Genomic DNA, 17,096 nt, shown 5'->3' with positions numbered 1-17,096 from the left:
ATTATTGGTCTAAATGGTAGAGAAAACATGATTACCCTTTCAAAAAAAAAAAGCATACCTGACAATTGCTGTTACTTTATATACATAATTATAACAAACCATAGACAAATAACTTGTAATACCATGAGAGTTCTAGATAAGGGAACATTTTTTTTTGGTTCTAAAGGCTGTGTGGTACTACTCTTTTAAGCAAATTATTTTCTGTGTAAAATGATAGAGTTTACATCCTTTAAATTTTATGTAAAAGAGTTGAAAGGGACTAACGATATGCAAAGTACATCTTAAGAGCTAAAACTTTCAAGTATGCAATCATATTTGGAGTTACCATGAAACTAAGGCTGACATGACCCATCATAAATGGGCTGGTTATCCACCTGAGAACATTTTCAGTAAGTCGTCCATTCAGGAAAGCATTCATGATCATAGTAGTCATAGTTATAAGATTGCCCCCAAATTCCAGGACCCAGTCTAAAGTATCTGCCTGAAAAGAAAATTGTTCAAGCATATAACATTGCAATGAACCCTCCCTTTGGAGAGAGGGAGTGTCATCAGCAGTGGTGCTTGTGGCTGTTGGGAAAAATAACAGCAAAGGAGGTTTGCATAGTGAAGATCTGTCCATGCGTCTCTGACAACCTAGGAAAGCCAGTACCCAACACAGCTTAGAGCTCACAAAGTGCTCCAGGAATTTGACAGGTTTGGCCCCACCAACAAGGTGCCCAGCAGAGATGGGCACCCTTTGCTGCCCGTGCAGAGCGGGGCTGTGTACAGTAGGCAGGAGCACTCAATCGAGAACTGGTCACAAAACCCAGACAGAAGTCACAGATGCACTACCAGGCAGGTCCTCCTCTGCCCAGAGACAAAAGACCCAGCAAGAGAAGCCACACAGTTGGTGGCAGAACTACAGGAACCACTGCACAAACAAGGAACTTTTATGGCATCAGGCTGCCATCGATAGCTTCTGAATGCAATCATTAGACCCATTTGGCTAATGCAGTAGAGCTGGCTATCACGGCTTGATGACATCTTTAAAATAATCGATCTACCTTAACTCTCCTCTAATCCCTAGTAAGTAAACTTTCTTCCTGGGAAGAGATACCTAATTAGCTGACATGAGTTTGCTGGTTCACTAGGCCAGTGTATTTTATCTGTTAAATTAACAAATTAGCATTCTTGGTTAATCTCTTGTATGTTTGGTTTAGGTGAATAAATCTTCCAAGACTTGGGGTTGACCAGAGTTGAACTGATGAACTGAGCTTCTAAATTGGCAAAACTGAATACATAATCACCCCAAGTTTGCACACTTTGTATGGCTCAGTTTGAAAACAATGAAAGAAGTTCTTCCCTGTTGTCATTATATATGAAAACATACGCTCATCATTATTTTGGGACTACACCTTTAAATATAACTGTTACACGTTTTTAGCAAATCTCACTTCTATGATAGTTAAGAATTTGGTTATCTCAAGTCTCCAGAGGGTAGCTTCACATCTAGCAGGAAGAAAAGGAGTCACCCCAAAGCCATTACTTCGTTGAGGACTTAGACCCTTTCTCAGATCCTATCTCTCAGGAAGACCTGTTTGAAAATACCATTTTAGCAAGATTGTTTACTTAAACAATCACACTGATTGTTAGAGAATAGCAAATTAAAATCAAAATCATAAGATAATACTAAATGTAGATGCATTGACAGCCAAGAGAATAGCTGATACTAAAGATAGAGACATAACTAAAAATGTACCCAGGTGATCTCTAAAAACATGGTAGATTGTGATGACCTTCAGTTAAACAAGGACGGATCAGACTCCTCCCATGCCCAAAGAACCTTGTTATTACATAGACAGGGACCAAGAAATAGGGTGTGCAGCTGTGTCTTCAAGGAGCTTACAATGTATTTGAAAAAAGAGAGAGCAAAGCACTTTTAGTTACTACTGTTTTGTTTAAAGTACCAGGAATATGGACCAATGATGCTAATATGAAATATACTATAGAAAAAAGGATTTCTAATGACTCTTTTGTAGTAAAATCCCAATGAAGACTAGTAGCAATAATAATAAGAAAATGTGTAGTGATTTCGATAAGAATAAATGCTTTCAAAATGGGATCCAGCTAATATTTAAGAAAATGAGAGCTTTCATTTGTTTTTTGTTTGTTTTGGACAGGTTGGAATAGCCTGAAAGCGTTTTGTGATAGATGTTCTCTTTACTTGTTGAAAATTAGAAGTTTCATTTTTTTCCCCTAATGTTTAATAGATCATATACTATGTGACTGTAAGTGAGAGAGCTTGGGGGAAGTCCCACTAGGGCCTGGGGAATCTCTAACTGGTGAATCATCAGAGAAGCCAGGAGGCGGAGGCAGGGAGGGCGGGTAACAGGAGCTGAGCACCCATGCAGCTCGTCATCTGAGCTCTGAGCGAGGAGCCGAAGCTGTCCTCACACAGGAAACAGGAACTTAGTGCATAGCCTAAAAATGGAGTAGGCACTTTGAAGTAGGGAGCGATGTGGAGTTGGCTCCCGCCTAGGTGACCGGTCATGGTTCTGAAGTTTCAAATACAGGTGGGTTTGTCACCATAGCGCTGTGAGCATGGGAGTGTTTTCACTCACTGTCTCATGCATCCACTCACTCCACAAACACGCATCAGGTGCCTGCCGATGGCACCTGCCGGAGATGTACAATGACCAGGACAACAGCCAACAAGCACAGTGCTGCAGGAATGTCCATGGGGAGGAGAGACACAGACAGGCCAGCAGTTAGAGGCAAAAGTATGCTCAGTGTCAGCCCAGAGGGACAGAAAGGAGAGGCCCTCTCCCAATACTCACGCCAGCCTTCTGTCCCCAGCACAGGTGCCCCACACTCGGTCAACCCTGTTGCCCACTGAACTCTGTGTTCAGCACCTAAAATCTTGGCCAAGGTGCCTCTTTTGATAGTAATCTTTCCTGTCCCCTGGTCTGGGCTGGCGCTTGTCCTGCAGTGCCCCTCACTGCCTGTGTGGCCACACTGGCTGTCCAGGACCACACTGTACCTCTCTGAAACCTGCACCAGCATCTACGCCAGGAGGCCCGTGCTTCCCTGCCCGGGCATCATCTCCACACCCACCCCGCAGTCCGCGTCTGGTTTGTACGCTAATTTTAATAAATACCTGCTTTGTTTGTTTCATTTTCTCTTCTTTTTTTTTTTTAATTTATTTTTTTTAAATTGGTTCTGGGGATCGCACTCAAGACCGCCTGCTTGCAAGGCAGGTGCTTATGCCACTGAGCTAAATCCCCAGCCCCTTTGTTTTATTTTCAATTGCCACTTTTCCTACTCTGGCCCTGAATTTGCCATCATCCTGCCTCCACCCTCTGCCCCCCACCCCAAGTGCCGAATTAACTAACTGGTTGAGAACTAAATTCAGCATTCCAAATATTCTATCTAGTAAGTATACACAAAATGTGAAACAAAAGCTTATTCTAACTTTTGAAATTTATTTTCCAAATTAATTTACAAAGGAAGGCTTGGTTATCTGGTAAATTCAGTTGGATAAGTTTATGCTAGGGCTGGGGATTTAGTTCAGTGGCATAAGCACCTGCCTGGCAAGTGTGAGGTCGTGAGTTCATCCCTGGTACTGCAAAAAATAAAATAAAATAAAATAAAATAAACCCCAAAAGTTTATCCTCATTCTATGAAAATGTTGGATAAATTGTGTTAGGGTTGATAAATTGCTCATGCGTTAAAATTTGTAAGCAGCAAATCAAGCTGCTGTGAAGACATTTTTCCAACCTTCAGTTCATCGTGGCGAGGAATGGGGGAAATGCACATCAATAGTTTACACCAAATCTGCTGAAAACAGCCCGGTGAACTCCTAACCCTCTCGCTGTGCCTTTTCCCAGTGCTGTCACACACTTTTAAGTGTCTGTTTTCTCCCTTCTCCATTCTCCTTTGAAAATGTGCTTATGAGTAAGAAAATGGGTGGAGGATAGACCGCAAGAGCTAGAACTTGGTACCCACACACAAACTAAAGGTATGAACGTACCAAGACAAATGGCATTATCTGGGATTTCTGGAAACATTCAGAGCAGCTGACCACAGTGCTATCGTAATTGCAGGCATAAATGACGAAGGGAGACCGCTGTTGCAGGAGTGATCTCTTTTTGGGAGGCCCCTAGACGGAGGAGCCTTGCTGCCGTAAAATCAAAGGTGGCAGAGTTCTTAGTGAAACCACAATCTCGAGAGTTTCCGATAGAGAGTTAGAAACAAGCAAAATGAAAAAGCAGGAGCAGAGAACCTACTAGAGCTACCGAAAAACTTGTTCACAAATGATTATAGCAGCGTTATCGTGAAAGATGAAGGGTAGAAACGGTTCAGCTCATACTGGGTAAGGAAAGGCAGCCCATGTGTACAACAGGCTATAATTTGGTCATAAAAAGGAATCAAGTAGTCATACAGACTACAACATGGGTAAACCCTGTTAACATTAATTTGAAAAGGCAGAGAATGTTGCATACATCACTTCATTTATACGCGATTGTTTAGAATAGGTAAATCTGTGTAGTCATAAATAGATTAGTGGCTGCTTAGGGGAGGAGGTGTGAGCTTTTTCCTTAGGTGATGAAAGTGCTCTAAAACTGACTGAAACACAAAACAAATACAATGGCAAAAGTGAGAAAAACAAGAATCTTCAGGGACTGGGGCTAAAACCTGCCTTATTTACTATTTCCCAATGATTTGAAGGTCTGCATAACATCTCCTTGCTTTTATATAAAATTTTCCAGGTAAGGAAAGGACAAACCAACGGAAAGAGAACGCAGAAACGTATTTCCAAAAAATGGCTGTACTAAAACAGAGCATTAAAAAAAAGGCCCCTTATACAACATCTTAAGAAATTCAATGGCTCACTTTATCTGATAGAAAGAACAAAAAGGGAAGAAGAAAGGATGCGGCAGGGAGGGAGAAAGGAAAGCAGGAAAGAAAGAAGGAAAACAGGAAATTAGTTCACACTTCAGCTTTCCATTGCTGGGCACGTACCCTATCCTTGGTTGTGGGTATTATTGTATCAGTCACGATAACTTGTAAAAAGAATATCTCAAGGTAGAACAGTTCTTATTGTAGGTAAAGATTTTGAATCACTGATAGATTATTTAAGAAATCTCTTTTAGCTGGAATTTACGTAATTTCCAATTTTATTATTGATTTTTATGCTTACAGTAATTTAATGTACTACATCAATTCAAAGAAGAAATAAATCAATTGATATTTACCTTCTTTCTCTGACCTATTGTAGACTACAGTACTTGATACATTATTTTCGGTCCATTTAACTGGAATATTCCATGTGTAACTAAAATTTTTAAAAAAAGAAAAATTTAACTCATATTATCAAAAGACACAAATTAAAAAATAAAAAAATAGACAAGTATATTTTCATTATAACTAATGGCCCCATGTGCAGTATGCAACTAAACAGTTAACATAATAACTTTAGTGTTGAAAATAGCCCATGTAACTGCTTTCAATTTCTATAAATCCTAAAAGACAGAAACTTGCATCAAAAAATAACTAAGGCTGGGGAAAATTATTCTTGAGGCTTTGAAATATACTGCATGAACTGCATAAATACAACACAATATAATATTGAACATTAATATGCATGCATACTTGTTTAAATGCTTAGTACGCTATAGTTTGCCAAGGAACACAAAACTTTGTTAGAATTCAAAATGGAATCTGTAAAATTCTGCACAAGGGAAACACAAGAGAAATTACATCAGCACTACTTTTCCCCAAACCCCTCCTAGGCTCCTCAAAACATATCAGGGAAGGAAATGTAACAGAAGCATGTTCTGGGGGTTCTAGTTGCTTTTTTTGGCTACTTAGTACTCTTGAAAACTCAAAAAAGAGACCGCAAGTATCTTCGTGATGGTTTGTCCTGACATCATCTCAGGGCTGGTACAGGCATGCGGAGCAGCCAACCACCGGCCTGAATTTCCACCCACACTGGCTCGCCTGCTGGCATTCAGTTCTCTAGCAGAAAATGAGGTCGGCATTGCTTCTTTTTAACAAATAATAATATTTATGTCACTCAAGGAGAAAATATTTTTGCTATCTACATAAAAGAAAGAATTCTTTGTTTTGTAACTGTGGCAGGGTTTTGCAGGATTTTTTTAGTATATCCTTTGGAGTTTTACTGCAGGGGGAGGTTTTGGGGTACGAGTTTCATAAAGCAGTATGGAGATTATTTTCTTGGGACCCGTCATGGACACTGTGGGTGTGTCACCTGCATCTCTGTGTCTCCATCGTCCTCCCGTGCCCGAGTACTGATTCACCCTCCTGACAGCACCAGCCCCTGGTCGAGATCTCAGGCCACTGCTGTCCATGATGACCGATGACCGGGGGTTACGTGAACCTTCCTTGCATCATGCAATTTTAGCATCATGGGATTCAATCTTATCTAAACTGAGTAAAATGATAGATTTTGGGCACGCTATGAACCCCCCCACCCCGGCTTGAGGTTCCCAGTGGTCCTGAGCTCGCTGCCCCCCAGCACCTGCAAGGCTGCACCCATCACCCTGGAAACCTGGCAAAGGAGTCGCGTCCACGGCTGGGGCTGCCTCCGGCTCTGCATTCAGAGCAACCATCACAAGGGCCTTGTGACCCCTTTTGAGACACGAAGCAGTTATTCTAAATTTTAATTTGTACTGGTACAGGTTTGCAGGGCACGATTACTTCGTTCTTTTTGGGAGTTGTACGTGTACACAACGTTCTGTTTTCTCTCACCTCCTCCCCCTCTCCAAACCCCACTCCTCATTGCACACCGACATCGCCTTTTTCCTCATCTTCCCCAGGACTGGCCCGATCGAAGCCACAGAGTTGGGAGAGACCGACACGCACAGTTGAGATTTCAGGTCTCGGCCGTCCCTGCTACAACTTGGTGGCCAAGGCTATGCACATCGTGCTTCTAAGTGGCTAGAAGCTGAACTACTAAAGGCAGGCACAGAAATACTGCCCTGAGGTCTTTAAGAGATCATAAGACAAAAGCGATAGGTTGCATACATAATTTTGTAATTTTAGCATCATACGATTCAATCTTATCTAAACTAAGTAAAATGATAGACTTAGGGATGTAAAATGTTAAGAAATGAAAATTGCATAAATGAAAGGATGGAGTATTTTCTATGCTATCTAAAATCCAAGAGGATCAGAATTCATCTTTTAAAGATAGTGCTCTCGGTATATAGTAGATTCCATTCATAATAGATATGACTGATCTAATTTTCTCCAAAGGAAACTGATTTTAACTGCCCTAGTACGGCACCTATAGTCTCAGGGTACTCAGACGGATGGTCTGTCAAAGCCTTGAAAACTGGCCAGACAAAGAAATCCCAGGGCAATTCTAAGCAACAAACGCAAGGCAAGAGGCATCACAATCTCTGTCTTGAAGTTATACTACAAAGCTACTGTAATAAAATCAGCATGGTACTGGAATAAAAACAGACCTGAAGATCAATGGAATAGATTAGAAGATACAACTACAACTACAAACACACTCAGCCACCTTATCTTTGATAAAGGGGCCAAACATGTCCACTGGAAGAAAGATAGTCTCTTTAATAAGCGGTGCTGGAAAAATTGGCTCTTCATATGCCGAAAACTAAAACTAGACCCATGTGTATCACCATGTACTAAACTAAAGTCAAAATGGATTAAAGATCTAAATATTAAAACAGAAACATTAAATCTGCTGGAAGACAAAGTAGGTAGAAATCTTGAAGACATAGGAGTAGGTAGAGAATTCACGAACAAAAATCAAACTGCATGGGAAAAACTTCCCAGAATCAATAACTGGGATTACATCTTATTAAAAATGTTTTGCATGTCGAAAGAAATCTTCAACAGAGTAAAAAGGAAACCCATGAGTTTTGAAAAAATCTTACTCACCTGTCCCTCAGGCAAAGGACTTTTGTCTAGAACTTAGGAAGAATTAAAAAAAATCAGACACCCAAAATTCAAAGATACATTCTAAAAATGGGCATCTGAGATGAATACACAGTTCTCAGATGAAGAAATACAAATGGCAAATAAATGCATGAAAAATGTTTATCATCATTACTCATTAGAGAAATGCAAATTAAAACAGCACTGAGATTCCATCTCACTCCAGAAAGAATGGGCAGGATAAAGAAAACCATCAACAACAAATGCTGGAGAGGCTGTGGGGAAACAGGAACTCCCCTGCACTGTTGGTGGGAGTGTAGACTGGTGCAATCTTTGTGGAGGTCAGTCTGGAGATTCCTCCAAAAGCTGGGATTGTAGATCCCATTTAACTCAGCTATTCCACTTCTAGGCATATTTCCAAAACAACTGAAAACATCATACCACAGTGATATATGTGCACCCATTTGCAAATAGCCAGCACAATTTGTAATAGCCAGATCTTGGAAACAACCTAAATGCCCATCAACTGAGGAAGGGATAAAAAAGATGTGGTATTTTTATACAATGGAGTGCTACTCAGCTATAAAGAATGATCACATTGAGATATTGATAAACAAATGGATGCAACTTGAGACCATATTCATAAGTGAAATAAATCAGACTCAACGGGAAATACCGTATAGTCTCCCTACTGTAAGAAACGGTAAGAGTACATAAGATACAAAAAACTCAATAAACACAGTGAAAGGATAAGAAACTGCTTAAAGGGGAAAAATAATATTTCAGGGAAAATGAGGAAGGGAAGGAAAAAGAAAAACCATCTAAAATTATATAAACACACTTAAGATAGCTAAGATGATTGTGCTACAAACTCTATAAGTTCTTGGAACAAAATAGTTAACATTCATAAGATTGTAGCAATTGTGCATATTATTGTAAGGTGATCTGAGGAGCTCTTGAAGATCACTATGTAAAATAACAACCCTAGCTATGCTCCTGCCACCTTGTTTTGAAGGCCTATATTGTCTCTGGGCTCTTTGCTATTGTTGTTTATATGTCTTTTTTGTTTTGTGTTTTTCTAAGAATTTGTTTTGTTTTCCCTCTATATAGAAAGAATAGGTACATATGTAGAGACTCATGCATGTGTAGAACTTCTAAACAGTTTATGAGAATCCATTATACAATGCATGATGAAATGAACAGCTACTTTGAAGAAAAAGAGACACTAAGGTACCCAGTGCTGATTCCATAGCGTCATGATGTGAAATACTATTATTCTTTGTTCAGAGTGATTTTAATCTGTTTTGTTTTAATTTCAACATACATTAAGATATGCACAGCTATTTTGAAGAGAATGAGGGACATTATGGCAGCCATTGTTGACTTCCCTATTGTCTGGTCTTAAAGACCTAAAACGCCTTCATCATACTGTTCTGATCAGTTTTATATCATCTTGTTTTGTATGAATTCATTGTATGTGAAGATGTGGACAACTATTTGGAAGAAAACAAGAGAGAAAGTACGATAGCCAGTGATGATCGCCTATTGTCTTGCTTTGAAATCTGTGTCTTTTATATTCTTTCCTTATGATCTGTTTTGTTATGTTTAATTTTACCCTCTTTAAAATAAAATTAAAAAAAAAAAAGAAATCCCTTGGGCAAGGGGTGGAGCCCAGTGTTACAGTGCTTGCGAAGCATATAAGAGGCCTTGGGTTTAATTCCTTGTACCACACACAGAAAGAAGAAGGAAAGGAAGGAAGGAAGAAGGGAAGGAAGGAAGCAAGGAAGAGAAAGAAAGAAAGTCCTTGAACAGAGATGGGAGGAGAGAGGTGCATCCATGAGACGGCTGAGGCTGTAGTATTCCAATACTTTACTCCTGGCCGGGTCTTTTAATTATGGTTCTGTTGCGTAAGTATTTCTAATCTCTGATTAAACAGTGAGACACTCCTAGTGGGCCCCATAGCATAACCTAATGGTCACACTGCCGACTACATGGAATATATATGAACAGAGAGACTTCAAACCTTAGAACGCGGAAGAGTCATTTTTTTCTGGGTACATGGAGGCATCTACTGTGATTTAGATTTTTAAATAAAATGAAAAATAAGGAGGGCTCACTTTTGCTATAATACCTCTTTCTTCTTCATTCAGCAGCTACTACTGATTTTTTAACAAACGCTCTAAATAGGGAAGAACGAACCTATTTTTAAAAATTTCTTCTCTGATTCACATGAAACTTTTATCTTTACAAAATTGGGGTGAGTATATTGACTTTATGATAAATTATCACTAAGATCATGCTTTTATGAATGTAAATAAAATAAAAACTCTATTATATGGGGGCAGAAGATGACAAATATTAGAAAAAAAAGTGTAACTGTTAATACAGCCCCATTGCCTAGGTCTTAGTGACTAGAATTTAAAGATTTGCTGTTTAAAAAGTGACTTTATGGCTGATACTGTATCTAATTCATCTGGTGATAAAATCATGCGGGTTTCACCAACCCTGGGTTCATCACACAAGGCCAGGCAGTTACAGGGAAGCTCAACTTGCCAGAGGGAATCTTTTCCCTTTTTCCTGTTATGGCTGGAGATTCCAGCAGCGCTAAGCAAGCTCAGTCTGTTTCGCTGAAACATACAGCAGTAGCTATAAAAGAAACCGCTAAGGTTATTAACACAACGCTCCAGAGGACACCTATGTTGACCTTAGGAAGTGAACAGAAACCTGCTAGCAAGTCAGAGCTACGATTTGGTTCAAGCATCAGGAAGAGGAAAGAGCAACAGGCAAAGCCCTGTTCTCTACCACAGCCATTCCCTTCTGAGGGAGAGGCGGCGCAGGAGCACACACAGGCCCTCCCCGGTGTCCTTCGGCATGCTGGGGTTCCCTTGCTCTGGTAGGAACACCCGATCTGGGGACTTGCATTAGAGCAAGGGGCTCAGGCTCCCCGAGCTTTGGAGTCAAGCAGGGAGCCTTCCTGGGCCTTCCCGGGCTGCCACAGAAACGAGGTGCACAGTGGCCTTCTCCCCGCTCTTCTGGCTCAGGGTCCCAGCATCTTGGAAGCAGCTGGCTTTGTAACTCTGGGTGCTCCTCACTTGCTCTGATGCCTCAGAGTCAAGCGCTTTGGTGATTGTAATTCTGGGGAACTTCCTAGTGTGACATTAGGATGGCTTCATTCCCTCCGCCGTGGCTGCAAGCAGGAAGTCAACCCTGTCACCGGCTAACACCTGAACAGCACCCTAAAGAGTCTTTGCAGGTCCTTCCTGCCTTCTCTAGAAAATGCTCTGAGCACCGACCTCCAGAATGGACACAGAAGTCCAAAAGGAAATTGTTCTTGCAAATTCATCTGATTGCATCTCTTGTAAGTTGCTTAGTTTTTTCGTTAGAAAAACTCAGCTCCACCTAACTCTTTGGACCATCAGCCGCCTGCTATGGCCTGGCCGCCCTCCTGGTCTGCGCGTCACCTCCAGCCCCTCTGCCAGAGTTGCTCCCTGCGATAACTGGCATCCACACAAATTCCTGATCTGTCCATTGCACTGCGGCACGGGGAACCGTGACAGTTCTCCGGAAATCCATGAACATGCACACCGCTGTCCAGTCCATGCTTTGCACACTTGGCCCCGCTACCTTACACCTTCATGTCTCACCCCTGTCCAGCAGCTCAGTGCTGTCCAGCCGGCTTTACGAGTGACTCTCTAGGTGACCTTGAACAAGTTCCTTCATCACTCTCTGCCTCCCTGTAAGATAAGATACACCTACCATGCCTCAAACTGCAAGGGCCACTCAGCCAGTGCTCGGTAAGTACCGAGTCTTACACCACAAGGCAGGGCTCCTGTGGAAGGCTGTGGCCTTCGTGGACACTACAGCTCCTGTCTGAATACCCCACAGGGACATTCAGCCTCACACCTGTGAATGTATTCACCTCAAATATTGCACCCTGGAGACAGCACATCTTCTGTGCCCCAGTGGGGAACCCACGTGACAGGAGACAGTGATTACTGAGCCACTGTCCAGATGGAAGCTTGCTTCACAAGACAGAGAGCAATTTAGGATTTTAATGTCTAAAGGCTTGTACAGTCCTGAAATTGGCCAAGCTATTGTGCAAGAATATAAAACAGTAACTATAAAGGAATTGATTTATAGTCATTAAACATTGTCCAGTACACCAATATACATTTCCGCACACCTGAAAATTCTCCTTTCTGATGTGATTCCAATTGTTACTCACTGACAAGGTGATTTTCATATATGATTATGAAATAATGTCCATGAGACCACGGAGAAAGAGATACAGAGGACCAAGCGCCTCTTCAGCTAGAATCAGACAGTGGAGACAGGGAGACTCGGTGAGAGCATAAAAGTTGTCTCTTCCCAAGGTAGGTAAAGGGTCCAAGGTTGAAAGAGGGGACCATAAAAATGGGCATGAGTGAAACTGATCAATGCCCAGCGTCATGGTTTAGATCTAAAATGTCCCCCAAAAGTCTCCTGTGGAAAGTAACTGGATCACGTGTGCCATGCTCATCTTTGCATATATCCACTCATGGGAACATCGTGGAACATGCTGCTAGGAGGCGGGGCCTCGTCAGTGGGGCGGTCCCTGGGGCCTGGCCTGGGAGGCTCTGTCTCCCCCATTTCCTCTCTGCTTTTGGTCGCCGTTGGGTAAGCAGCTTTCTCTACCGCCAGGCCCCTCGGCCGAGCTGCTTCTGCCTTGGGGTCAGCCAACTGCAGCCTGAAACTGTGAACTACAATTAATCTCTTCCCCTTTAAACTGTGGGTACCAGGCATCTTTTTTAGTGGTGGGAATTAAGTTTGTGAGCTGAGGTGCCGCTATGCTGTCTTATTCTCTGATCTCTGAGTAATTCCAGAGGTTTATTTTGTTTCCTCTGTTATGTATCTTACAGTCAGTTTTTAAATTTTGTTTATTCGTGTGAGATTTTTTGGGCTTATCTATTTTTCCTGTATCCTGTGATTATTGATGGTCCACTCATATTAAAGAAAAAAATTTGCTGAGTGTGGTAGTGCACACCTGTAATCCTAGTACCCTGGGAGGCCGAAGCAGGAAGATTGTAAATGTAAGTCCAATTTACAATTTGGGCAATTTAGTGACATAGCGAGACCCTGTCTCAAAAGAAGAAATGAAGGGGCTGGGGGTGTAGCCTAGTGAGAAGGCCCTAAACTCCATCTTCAATGCTGAAAAGATCCTAAGTTGATTTTTCTTGATCTCTCTACTACTAGAGAGTGTGGAGCAGCCTCTCCATTGGCCAGCAGTGACCAGGAGCCCCAGTCCATTGAGGCGGCTTCACTGTGAAAGGCTGGATAGCAACCCTGAGCTCCCCTCTGCCGTTAACCCAGCACCAGGAAACAAGTCCTCCGGGCTTCTGCCTGGGGTCACTATTGGCCTCCTGGGAGTCTGCATGGAGAGGGGACTGGCAGCAGGTGCGGAGAAAGTCCGGGGGCACTTGCGTCCTGCGTCTAGAGCTCACTTTAGCCACCCTATGGCCAGCACCCTTCTCCCTCCTGGCTTCCATTCTTCATGCTGCCACTGAGCTCAGAACCTGGCCGGAACAGAGGACAGGGAGGCTTCCGTCTACCATGAGGCCACACCTTCCTCAGCCCGTGCCTGTCACTTCCCCGCCTTGCTTCCTGAATTCCCCAGCCACTTCATTCCTTTAGTGCTTTCATCCCCGTGTCCAGAGCTGTCCATGAGGATGAGACACAGAGGCAGGCACACAGCCCACCGCGGTGAACCTGGGGACCACTCAGCTATTGGGGGCCGCATGGCTGCCTTAAAGTCACAAGTCTCTATGTCCGCACACTTCAGTCATGTTCTTGAGAGCAGGTTCTAAGCAAATGACCGGTGTTTCCACATTTCTGCTTTTCTTTCAAAAGGAGTTAGGGAGCCTTACCCAAGAGCCGAGGGCGGCTGGGATGGGTCTGCCCTGGAGTCCAGCAGGAAGCGCTTCTGGGTGAGGACCCTTTGGTTATCGACGATCAGCACGGGGTAGCCCATCTGGGAGGTCCAGGTGTCCATCACTTCCGTTATGGGCAGGTTACTGGCCTGGTTTTAAAAGATATAGGGACATTAGTTCATTTACAAATAAAGGCAAATAAAAGAATAGCCATATAAAGAAGAAAGAATCAAAGAAATCTTCAGAGACACACACACTTCCTTACCTCTTCCAATGATTTCCAAAAATCTGAAGTTTTTGCATTCTTGAATTGGAAGTTTTTCAGGTAAAGCTGTATGTAAAACATAAAAAAAGTATTTTAGAAGTCAGTGTTGGCTTTTCTCACACTCATGATAGCTGAATTCTGCTCCTGTGGCACAAAACCAGTTACAGACCACATGTAGATTAGTGGGCACTGCTGTCTGCCAGTAAAATGTTATTTATGCACGTTGATATTTGAACTTTATATAATTTCCATAGGTGATAGTCTTCTTTTGATTTTTCAATGATTTCAAAATATAGACTCTTTTTCTGGGTCTTTAAGCTTAAAAAAATGGGGGGTTGGGGCGGACTTGGTCTATGACATTAGTTTCCTGATCTCTGCTCTAAGAAAATAAACGCACAAACTCTTGAATGACAATAATGATTAATGCTGAAGGAAATGAAAATTATTTGCTCTACAGTATAAGTTTTCACCACTCACGTATTTTAAAAATATGAATCTTTGGCCAGGGATATAGTTCAGTGGCGTAAGTACCTGCCCGGCAAGCACAAGATCCTGTGTTCCATCTCTGGAGCAGAAAAAAGGAATCTTTAAATGGAAAGCTTCCCCTTTGGATGATTCTGTTCATGGCACCCTTTATGGATGAGTTTTCAAATACAGTTGAGAAAAACCTGAGTCTTCTCCAAGTCCCACAGCCAGGCACTGCTGGGTGCTCCAGGAACTGTCCTGCGTTTCTGCTGCGCTGTCCCAGCTGAAGGGCAAGTGTCTCAGACAGAAGTGGGAAAGGGGGTCTTCTTGCGGCTCGTGGGGCTGGCGCTGGAGCCCAAGGACGTCACGCACCTAGCAAGGGCTCTACCTTGAGCTACACCCCAGAGCCCTTCTTGAATGTTCTTAATTGTTAACTTTATCCGTATCATTTGCAATGTAACCTTGCATAAGTTTCAGTAGATGCTGTACCCAAGCCACATTATTTTTAAAATTCTTCTTCATTTCATGCACAGAGAGGGGGAAAAAAACTCACACAACTGTGAGAGCCCTGGAGGAGGGTTTGGCTCGCTGCCTCCAAGCTCCTTTCAGAGATGAGTGCACTTCTCAACACTGCCACCAGAGGGCAGGCGAAGGAAGGCAGCTGGCACTTCTAGGCCTTCTCCCAGGGTTTAGAGAACCAGTGTATTTTAATTAAATAATCAAATACTTAGTCTGCTAATCATTATATCTATATGTATGTGTTAATGACAACTGATGTTAAGTAGTAGCTTTTAAAATTAATTTAGAGTACTTATTTGTATACTCATAAAGTTTGAAATCTCTGGAACCAGAATAGATAATATTAATGAGACTACAAATCCCACATTTTTGATGTGAAGAAAGTGGCTCTGCCTGGTGCCCACGGAGGTGAAGAAAGCTACCCGAGATCGCTAGGAGGAGAATCCTGAGCCCCGGACCCACATGCATGGTTTTAGTCACAGTTGTATTTTAAATTACAATGTACTACATTTTAAAATTGCGTTTTATGGAGTCCCCTGAACGAAGGGCCCAGAGGAAATTTATAGAAACACTGTAGCAAAAGGCTCTGATTCTGTCTAAGCAGTGCTCCTGAATATTGTACATTAGGAGATTTCCCTCTGCATCCCAGCCATGATTCCAGGCCAGCGAGGTGGGCTGCCGAGTTTTTGCCCGGTGCAGGCCGAGCTTCTCATGCCCGGTTTGCCGTCGATGGGGCCCTGTGCTTCCCTTTAACACTCTGCACCTTCTTGGCTGCCTGCTGTTGGATTTGTGGAAAGCGATGCCAAGAAACAGAGCAGACCCCTGGCTCTGTCCAGGCCCGGCACCCCCAGGTCAAGTCATGGAGCAACACGTTGCCCGGAGTTAGTATTTGCCAGGGAAGGGGGACACGGGCAGCACCGTGAGGTCAGCACAGCTCCAGGGAGCCGAAGTGCGGGCTCCTGCGCTGAGCAGGGACAAGACAGCCTGGCCTGCCTGAGAGCTTAATAGATGGGCTTGCAGGGACCACCAGGTATCAGCTGTTATTCGAAGGAGAAAAGGAAAGGGTGTCTTGGTGGAGTTTTTTGTAAATCATTCTGTAGTACTCCGCTAGGAGAAGAAATCGCTGTCTACCCTAGTTTAGCGTCTAGCCCCATCTGCACTCACAGGGTAGAGAAAGGCTTTTAACTAGAGAAACAACCCGCTTTAGACAAGCATAACATCCTACAGGAGATGTGAGTGTATGGTTGAGTTATTAGACCATCTACTCACTCTTCTTTTCAGGGCTGGGGTTGGACACCCAGGGCCTCAGGAAGCCAGGCGAGGGCTTTGTCCGCAAGCCATGTCCCTGCCCTGCCTACTCGGTGTTAAGGACTCTTCTGGAGCTTCCCTAACAGAGTTAATATGAAAGATCATTTAATTTGAAGCCAGTTCTGAAGATACCAAAGTATGTTATTTTATTTATCAATGATAACTTAATTTGGACTCAATATTATGTGAATGGAATTTTAATTTTTGAAAATGAGCCTTCTTTTCTAATAACTGTTCTCACTATTACTAAGTATTCACTCTTTCATTAACAAACATCTTCTGAACCATCTACGGTGTGCAATGCATTCTGCTAAGCACTGGAGTACGCAAAAGATATACGCGGGGCTCTCAGTGATGCTGCTTCCAACGGGCAGGACGTGAGACACCTAAATCTGGTGGAAAGTTAGAGATACGCAGAGACACAAACCTTCCTTTTGTGCCTAATCTCTGCATAGAGTATTTTGTTGGTGAACAAGACTAAAATGTCCCAGCACACTCCTGCCTCGTTCTCAGATCTCAGTCTTGCTACTTTAATAGGCACCAAAATTTTAGTATCGATGCAGGTGAAAGCACTTCCTGTTGGAGTGTCAGAGAAAGAGCTAAACCCACTAAGACACAGCAGTGATGGGGCTGTGGCTTGGCCCTGGGGAGTCACATGCCAAGAAGGGCGGGTACTCTGTGTGGAAACTAACGGGGTGCTGCTCCCCGACCTGATTTCTGCTCTA

General features: G+C 42.8%; 1 protein-coding gene across 1 annotated transcript in view; it reads right to left on the bottom strand.

Annotated features, from left to right (window-relative positions):
* Positions 1-17,096, bottom strand: part of Enpep (glutamyl aminopeptidase) — an 80,650-nt gene that overhangs the window by 24,470 nt on the left and 39,084 nt on the right. The window contains exons 9-11 of the mRNA XM_023564343.2: positions 14,080-14,145; positions 13,812-13,963; positions 5,235-5,314 (exon numbers count right to left, since the gene is read on the bottom strand). Of these exons, the coding sequence (XP_023420111.2) occupies positions 5,235-5,314; positions 13,812-13,963; positions 14,080-14,145 (298 nt within the window). The remainder of the gene's footprint in view (positions 1-5,234; positions 5,315-13,811; positions 13,964-14,079; positions 14,146-17,096) is intronic.

The sequence above is a fragment of the Cavia porcellus genome, unplaced genomic scaffold (genome assembly GCF_034190915.1).
Source record: "Cavia porcellus strain 051 isolate PalLab524CR breed Dunkin Hartley unplaced genomic scaffold, mCavPor4.1 scaffold_14, whole genome shotgun sequence".
Taxonomy (NCBI): Eukaryota; Metazoa; Chordata; class Mammalia; order Rodentia; family Caviidae; genus Cavia; species Cavia porcellus.
Note: the sequence above shows the minus strand (reverse complement) of the source record. Positions and strands in the feature narration are given on the sequence as shown.